The sequence below is a fragment of the Pseudopodoces humilis genome, chromosome 17, assembly GCF_049639895.1.
Source record: "Pseudopodoces humilis isolate 2021_Gansu_Grassland_sample_001 chromosome 17, ASM4963989v1, whole genome shotgun sequence".
Lineage (NCBI taxonomy): Eukaryota > Metazoa > Chordata > Aves > Passeriformes > Paridae > Pseudopodoces > Pseudopodoces humilis.
The window spans coordinates 2,889,818-2,898,682 of record NC_142216.1 but is presented as its reverse complement, the minus strand read 5'-3'; the positions used below and the strand labels follow the sequence as shown (position 1 = coordinate 2,898,682).

General features: G+C 50.2%; 1 protein-coding gene across 1 annotated transcript; it reads right to left on the bottom strand.

The window, feature by feature from the left end:
* Window positions 1–1,967: 1,967 nt before the first annotated feature.
* On the bottom strand, window positions 1,968–7,636 carry MSX2 (msh homeobox 2). Its single transcript, XM_005523667.3, has 2 exons — window positions 7,243–7,636; window positions 1,968–3,975 (listed from the first exon to the last, which is right to left on the bottom strand). The coding sequence occupies exons 1-2, from the start codon at window positions 7,595–7,597 to the stop codon at window positions 3,551–3,553; spliced, it is 780 nt and encodes a 259-aa protein (XP_005523724.1). The 5' UTR covers window positions 7,598–7,636; the 3' UTR covers window positions 1,968–3,550.
* Window positions 7,637–8,865: the final 1,229 nt, after the last annotated feature.

Below are 8,865 nucleotides of genomic sequence, written 5' to 3'. Positions count from 1 at the left end.
TTGCTCTAATTATTTTTCACTTTCTATTGGGAATTTAAAATATATAGATGTACCTGGAACAGATGCCAACTCCTTTCAGTCTCACTCAACCTAATCATCGCATCTGCTTTGTGTCAGAAAATACTTTGGGAACAATTTAACTTTGCATTAAAATAACTAATTAAAGCCACACCTCCCCAGCCTCTTGCGAAAGTGGGGGAGGAATTTCAGTAAGTGCATCGCTTTTAATGATAGCATTCTGATTTCCCTGCCTCGCTGTAATTTATTCAGTTACAGATCTGCCTGCGGGGCAGCTCCCATTAGGACGATGATGAAGTCTCATGAGTAAAGCTTGACACCTCCCTCCTAATAAAATATAATACTCAATTAACTCGGCCTTTCTGAAGGCTTTAATTGGAACAAGTTAATAATGGGCGCAGGGTGAATTGTCATGCCATCCGCAGGCTCCGAGAAGGTGTCACGGATCCCTCCTGCCTTTCCCATAGCTGAGGTTGTAAACGAGATTTGGAAGCTTTTCCTTCAACACTCTTGTGTGCCGCAATAAATCTGTATCCATTTAGGGATCTATCATAACACACGCAAAGCTCCCGCGCTCAAAGAATTTCCAGCAAAAAGATTTAGCCGTAATCCCTGACACAGCTGATTTATACCGAAGGTTAAAAAACACCGCTGGTTTATTTATAGCCCAGCCCGGCTAAGGAAACACTCGGGACAAGCGGCCGGGAAAGGGCAGGGCCGGGGGGACCTCGCCTTGCCCTGGGTTTCGGGGGATGATGCTTCGGGAAAAGGGAATCCGGGAAAGAAGAGGATTTCTCCCGTTTTTATGCGGCGGTAAATGCTAATTTGAAGAACCCCCGTGAAGACTGGGCTCTCCCCCAGATTTGTTCCCGACATTTCCGAAGCGGGAGGGTCACCAGGGTTTTTTTTTGGGAGTCGGGAGAAGGGAGAGCAGGGCGAGCTCCGCGAGTCTCTGCGCTCCGCAAGCCCGGCTGGCCAAATGTCTCATTCCCCGAGCCTTTTCATCCCGATCCGCCGGGATGCTGGGGCAGCCGGGATGTGCCTGGGGGACGGGAGAATTCCCGGTGTTCCAGCGGCGGTGCCGGGAGCGCGGTGCCTGCGGGAGCCGCACGCCCGGAGCGGGGAGAGCGCACCCGGGGGAAGCCGCAGAGGGGGAAAACAGCCCGGTCAGGGGGCAAAGACACCCGGTCAGGGGGAAAACACTCTGTACAGGGGGCAAACATCACGGTCAGGGGGCAAACACACCTGGTTAGGGGGCAAACACGCCGGTCAGGGTGAAAACACCCCGGTCAGGGGGAAAACACACCTGGTTTGCCCATGGGGCCCCCTTCTAACCCCAAGAGCCCTCCTGTGACATTTCCATGCGGTGGCACTCGGGTGTGCCAACGTCCCCCCGGCTCTTATCCGAGTCCCCCTCGCCAGGGGAGGGTGATCCAGCGCCTGCTCTCCCAGCCTGGCCCCAAAACTGGGACAGCGCAGCACCCTGGTGCCCTGAAACGCAGCTGGAGCACTGCAGGCCCTCCCCAGGTTTTACCTGTCCCAAATTCTCCCCCAAATTCCCAAATTCTCCCCCAAATCCTTCAGGAGTCCAGACCCATCTCCCTCTAAAGCTCAGGGCTGAGGTGAGATGAAGAATTCCCAAGGAAAGGGAAAGGCACACGAGCTAAAAGTGATGGAAACATCACCGGTGCTGTAAAGAACAGAGGCGCCTAAAAGCAGTTGTTAAAAACAAGGAAACCTCATAAAAGCTTTGGCTTTTGACTCTGAAATGTTGACTTGCAATTCACCTTCATGCGCTGCAAATTTGGCTTTAAATCAGATTGGGAAAGGGGAAATAATCACAAAGGCAATCCAAACATTCCTTTGAACTTGACCCAGCGGTGCAAAACACACACGGAGAGAAGGCACCTTTCAAAGGACTCCAAACACTAACAGACCCACACGCGATTAAACATGTTTTTTCTTTTTTAATTTAATTCGAAATAAGAGATAAGAAATAATAAATCTTCAATAAAATATATAAAATTGTACAAGGCATCCCTTTCAAAGGGATTCTCCTATAATGGGAGATTGGGGGTGAGGGGAAGGGAGAGAGGAAGTTCATCTATATTGGGTCCCAGGCGGCATCAATGCCTGGCTCAAAACAAACCAAAACCAGCAAAACCTCGTGGCTTTCTTTTTTCTTTCCATTTTTTTTTTTTCTGATTTTTTTTTTCTTTTTGTTTCTTTCCTCCACAACAGCATGCTAAGAAAATAAATCCAGGAGAAGCTCTGACTTCAGTGCTCCACAGCCTTGGGAGTAACTTCCTCATAAAGTTTAGCAAGAGTAATACAAATAATACAAAAGTTACAAGGAGAAGCCTGGGGAAGCTGCTGCCAGAGCTCCCACGGGGACAGGCAGGTCACACAGTCACTGTCACCCCACTGTCCACTCGTGGGGCTGATTGGGACACCCAGATCTCTCTCTGGAAGGGCTTAAAGCACAAGTCACTTCTATTGGCACCCTTAGAACGGAAGAAAACTCAGGGGGTTCTTCTCTTTTACACAGGCTGTGGCAAATACAAATAATAAAAACCCCGTAACATCCCCCAGAAGGATTCAACAACCCTTTATGGGAACAACCCATGTGTTTCTCCCCTCATTCCGGGTTTCCCAAGAGCATTGCAGAGCCAAAATTACCTGGCTCCAGCCAAAAATTTCTAAGCAAGCCAATAGGAAGAGATAAAAACCAGCCTAAGAACCCTGCCTTGCTCTTCACCTCCCCTGCCAGTGTTTTCCAAAGGCTGAAGCTATTTCTACACAGAAAGGCACTACAGGAGCCACGGTGGGCAAAGCTGGCCTCTACATTTCGGGGTCCTGCTGCTCATCTCGCCGAGGTTCAGGATGCACAACTCAGCCCTCTCCCCGGAAAAGCAGGAATTTGCTGGCTCTGAACTTCACTGAGACTCTACCGGCTCTAGTTTCTATTTACACGTCTCTAGCTACGGGCTCTGCTGTCTTTAAAAAAACAACCAAACAACAAAACTTCCATTAGACCTTTTTATTTCCCTCCCCCCTGCTCCCATGTGAAGTGATGGCAACTCAGAGTGTGGCTCGAGGGCACGCACCCCTCTTACTCTGAACCCACGGTGGGACCCGCCAGGGAGGCGTCAGGGAATTTCTGCCTCCTTATGATAAAATTGCTTTTTCACCCATCCTTTTTTTTTTTTTTAAACTAGTTTTACTTGCACTGGATGAAACCCCTACATTTACTCAAAAAAAAATTATATTTTTTGTTGGTTTTTATGCTTTTTTTGTTTGTTTGTTTGTTTGTTTTTTTGCTTTGAGGAGCAGACTCTGAGTGCTCAGAGCACTCTCAGGAGACACCCAACCCGTAGCAAACTCCCAGACAACTCAGGATGCCAGATAGAAGCGTGCAGAAGGAATGGCCAGTACTGGTTGGGGTTCTGCCTTCTCAGGGCTGGACAGGATCCACCAGGAAGTCTGTCTGTGTGTCTGTCTGTCTGTCTGAGGCTTTGTCTGTGGGATCTTCTTAGGATAAGTGGTACATGCTGTATCCAACGGGAGTGGCGTAGAGTCCAACGGGCGGGATGGGAAGCACAGGTCTGTGAAAGGGGTAGGATGTGCCGTACAGGGAGGCAGCCTGGATCGGGGAGTTGATGGGGAAAGGGAGGCTGAACCCCGACGGCAACATGGGCTTCGCTGCCATTTTGAGCTTCTCCAGCTCGGCCTCCTGCAGTCTCTTGGCCTTGGCCCTCCGATTCTGGAACCAGATTTTGACCTGGGTCTCTGTGAGGTTGAGGGAGCTGGAGAACTCGGCTCTCTCGGCGATGGACAGGTACTGCTTCTGGCGGAACTTGCGCTCCAGAGCCAGCAGCTGGGAGGTGGTGAACGGGGTTCGGGGCTTCCTATTCGTCTTGTGCTTCCTCAGGGTGCAGGCAGTGGGGCTCAGGTGTCCTGCAAGGAAGGGAGAGGCCGGTTATCACAGCAGCAGGGACACCCCGGAGCTCTGCTGCCTCTCCCAGGGATCCCCTCCAAACACCCTTCAGCAAGCCACTCTGGAAATCTTTTCCTGCCCAAACTTAAATTCACAGCGCTTCAGCTGATGTGCTGGGAAGGGAAATTTTGCCTCAGCGATTTCAAAAGAGACAGAGAATTCACAGGTGACTTTGGGAGTCACTTCACAGGGGTCTGGAGCACACAAACCAACAGCCTCGGCTGCTGCACAGCTCCAGGAAAGCACAAACACCACAAAAATCTTTGGAGATTCCCAAAAGGACAGGGGGGGCAAGAGGAGAGCCCAGCTCCAGGATTTCCCCACTAAGCACAACAAGTGACAGCTGAAAAAGGTCTGATGGGTTTTGTGGTTTTGCTAACTGGACATTTTTTTCTTGCTATTTTTTCTTCTAAATCAAGTTTTCCCTCTGCTTATTAATTTGGATTTTCAGTGGGTGTTTTCTGATTATCAACCAGTATAAAAAACCCCCAACAAACTCAAATAAGCAGTGCTCTTTCAATTCAACATTTAACTTTTATGACATTCACCAATTAAAAAATAAAACAAAGCCCAGACAAAACTTCAGCATTTTATAGCCAACAAAAGCCAGAATATCCACCACCTTTTGTGCCTGCCTCAACCAGGTTAGGCAATATTCCTGGGATGGCAGAGCTCTGACTTGCCTTTAGATTAATTTAGCATTTCACTAATAATTTTGCAATCTAAAGAATAACTAAAAAGCAGGCGGCTGACTTCAAAAGCTCCAGAATTTGGCTGTGTTTTGCTCACTCCTGGGACACAGGACAAGTCACCCTGGCAGCTGAATTTTGTTCACATTCTGGTGTCTGCTTCAAGTGCTTGTCAGTATTTGCACTTTGGGTTTTCTGTACTTATTTTATATTAAGAAGATGTTTAAGCACGTATCATGCAATTAAAAAAAATCCCACAATTTGTTCTAAAGTTCAGAAAAGGGAGGGAGAAAACAGAGCAGGAAAAGTTAAACTTCTCTTATTGCTCTTCCTCTAGAAGAAAAAAATACTGAAATACTGAAAAAAAAATAAAAATAAAGCTTTTCTAGGAAACAACTTTTCAAATACTGGCCTGTGATCCCACCAGGACATTTTAATAATTCAGGTGCTCACCGTGACAGCTGATTCACTTCTAAAAGCGCTCTAAATTAAAACTACACAAACCGAGCCTGCATTCCCTGCCGCTGCTGTTGAAGCCAGCTCGTTTCTTTTCCCGAAGGGAACTGCCAGGACTGAGCTGTTCCAGCAGGGACAGCAGGGTTTGGAGGTGGCCGTGGTTCCCTGTCCCAGCGCCTTCCCCGGCTCCTGGCGCGCACGGAAAAGGCGCTTTTCCATGAAATCCCGGGAATATTCCCTCCAGGAGACACCCCGGCATTCCCAGGCTCCTTCCCTCGCTGCCCCCCGAGGGATTTCCAAGCTCTGAGGAGCAGCAGGGACCCCGGAATTGCGTTTATCCCGTGCCAGCCCCCAAACCCTCGCTGATTTTTGCTGGGTTTTTTCCCTCTTTATCCTCCTTTTCCCGGCCAATATCGGACAAAAATCATCATTTGGAGAGGGTTCCCTCTCCGTATTCCTCAAAATTTGAACTGTTACAGCTTTTTCCCTGGCTCATCCTGCCTGCAATATTAATAATAATAATAAAAATAAATCGAGGGGTTGTTTTTCATGTCAAAACTCTCCGCAGACAGGCGGGAGGATCGGTCATTGCCTCCTGCCGAGGTGGGAAATGAGGAAAATCCTCGAGGCAGGAGGACCAAGTTCCCTTCCCTGATCCTCAGTTTTCTCCCCAAATCCCTCTCAAGTCACTGGAACTCCCAGCTACCCAAGTCATTTACAAAACCATTTTGCCGACCCCGAGAACCAACAATTTTCAAAGAGAAACAGGAGGAATTTCGAAGGGGAAAAAATGTAGTGGGATTACTAATAAAAAATTAGGCCGTGTCTAAGTCTGGGGTTTTGGGCAGATTTAGAGAAGGGGTCCAAGCAGGGGCAAACGCGTTTTATTTTCATGTTTTTCCAGCACATTTGAGAGAATGTGAAAATTGAAAACTGGAGCTACACAGGGAATGTCACAGGTGGGATGCCGCCTTCCTCCTGTCCTCTCCTAGCACGATAGAAATCAAATTAATTCGGGGTTATCATAAAGGAAAGGAAGTGGATGAAAGCCAAATCGAAATTCTTGTGGGAAAAAAAAAATACGGAACGCTGTAACAGCACTAAACTTTCCTCTCGCAATATTAGATTGAGGAGTAAATTCCGTGAGACGGTTCACGCCTGTGAAGTGCCTAATTTAGATAAAGCAGAGTATTTAATTTCCACCAGGGAAGTTTGGGATGCGCGGAGGAGAGCAGATAAATCCCGACACAGGTGTGCGGACACGGCCGGGATGTTCCTTCCCCTTCTCCTGAAGGACTTTCTGGAGCTTTTCATTCCTTAAAAACAATTTTTTCCCCCTGTTTTTTTATTTTTTTTTTTTATTTTTTCCCTAAGGGATCGCACCGAAAGCGGGGGTTCGGCAGTGCCCTGTCCCCTCCGCACCCCGTGTCCCCAGGGCTGGGGACAGCTCCGGGGGCATCGCGGGGCCCCAAAGCGTCAGGAACAATTCGGGGAGCTCTGGAAGCAGGGATGGACAGACAAACCCCGGCGGGCCGGCAGCCAGCTCAAGGCTGGAAGGGACAATTCCCGAGTTTAAGAGATTGCTGAGAAAGGCACGGGGAGAAATTCCATTTTTTGCTGCGACGGGATAACATAAATGGACGAGGTGGCTGCCAGGGGCCGCCGGTCGGGACAGGGAACTGGTCCCTGGTGGTTTCTGATCTTTTCAAGGCTTTGAACGCGGTCTAAATTCAGGTACAGGTCTATATTCATGTACATCCGTGTAGTCACGTATGAAAATACATGTAGTCACTCTATAAATACATAATAATATAATAACAAATATGTATCATATACCTAAAAACGACAAGCGTATGAATACCTATAAAAGTATAGCCGAATCGCAGAATGTTTTAGGTTGGAAAGGACCTTAAAAATCATCTCCTTCCATAGGCAGCGACACCTTCCCCTAGACCAGCTCGCTCAGGGCCCCATCCGACCCGGCCTGGGCCACTTGGATGTGGATATAGGATATAAAATATAGGATCTAGGTTTATTTATCTCCGCGCTGCAGCGCATCCCGCCCGCCCCGGGACCACTCACTTGGCGGCGGGGAATATCTCCCGGCCTCCGAAGGGATCCAGGACGAGCCGTCCTCCGAGTTCTCCGACTTGACCGAGGCGGTGTCGAAGGTTTTTGTAATGGCCCCGGGCGGGCTGTGCGCGTCCCGGGAGCCGTGGCCGGCCAGCAGCAGGTTCCTGGAGGTGCCCACGGCCGCCCCGTCCGCGCTGCCGCCGGCCGCGGCCAGCGGCGGCTCCTTGGGGGGAGGCTTCTTGTCGGACATGAGCGCTTCCACGCTGAACGGCAGGCTGGACACCTTGACTTTGTGGTGCTCCTCGGCCGCCGCGCCCTCCTCGTCGGAGGAGAAGACGTCCTTGGCCTTGTGCGGGGAAGCCATGGCGGTGCGGCGGAGCTGGCGCTGCCCGGCGAGTGCGGCGAGCGGGCCCGGCCGCCCCCCTTTTCCCCCTCTGGGGCTCCCCGCCGCTGTCCTCCCTGGGCGAGCGGGGGAGCCGCCCCGCCGTCCAATCAGCGCCCGCCGTGCCGCGTGACGTAGCGCGGGGCCGCGTCCCATTGGCTGAGAGTGCGCGGGGGGGGCGGGCCCAGCCGGCGCCGCTCGCGGGGAGTTCCCGGCCTCACCCCCCTCCCCCCCTTCCCGATCCCAATTAATGGCACGGGGTTAATGACTCGGGCGGCCCGCCGAGGAGCCGGGCAGGGCTGTAATCACAGCAAAGCGAGGGGGGAAAAAAAATTTAAAAATCCGCCGTCGTAATTAAGGCTGATGATGAGGCGAAGAGGGAACTTCAGAGGAGCGCGGATCTGCCCCCCGACCCCAGCCCCCCGCCGCCTGCTCGGCTCCTCCCGGGGCACTCCGGGCTCCTCATCCCGGCTCATCCCGGCTCATCCCGCTCCCCCGACCCTCCCCGAGAGGGGTCTGTCCTCCCCTTTCCTCCATCTCCCCAAAAACCGAGTCCCTTTCCCGAAGGAGCGGGGTCTGGGGATGCGGGATGCGGGATGCGGGATGCGGGATGCGGGATGCGGGATGAAGGATGCGGGATGAAGGATGCGGGATGAAGGATGTGGGATTCGGGGTGAAGGAGACGGGACCGGGACCCTCGGAGAAACGCGGGCGCCGCTGTTTTTTCATCCAAAATTTTTTTTCCCTTGTTTGCGTTTCCACGGCAGCAGGACCCAAGTCGGGCAAAACCACTCTGCAGAGGTTAGAACTGCAATTATTATTTTTTTTTTTTCCAGCGACAATTACACACGTGATGAAAATATGAGCTTTAATAAATTAGGGGCACGCAGCCCTTAATTAAAAGTCATATCAAACCAGTACTATGAAAGCTATTCTTTCACTTTTTGACTTCCTACCAGTGGTATGAATAAAGAGTATCCTTTAAAAAGCTTTTATAATTACAGTGTGGATAAAAGCGAATACATATTGTTCTTTTCGTAATTATTTTAATCTTACACCGGGTGTTATTTCATGCTGTGCCCACAACTTTCTCAGGTGTTTAGTTTTTTTGTTTTTTTTTTTTTTTTTTTTCTTTTGTTTTTTAATGTCCAGGGTGCGCAGGGCTTGGTGCTTTGGTATTATAATTTATAAGTGAGGGTAATTTTTAGAGCCATTTAAAAATAATGAGAAGACGACAGGGACAGCTTCTA

What these genes read in the sequence shown, in the direction of transcription:
- MSX2 (XM_005523667.3), bottom strand. Translation starts at nt 7,597, where the DNA reads ATGGCTTCCCCGCACAAGGCCAAGGACGTCTTCTCCTCCGACGAGGAG. An exon ending in GAGATATTCCCCGCCGCCAA is followed by an intron (nt 3,976 to 7,242) that starts GTGAGTGGTCCC and finishes CCTTCCTTGCAG; the next exon opens with GACACCTGAGCCCCACTGCC.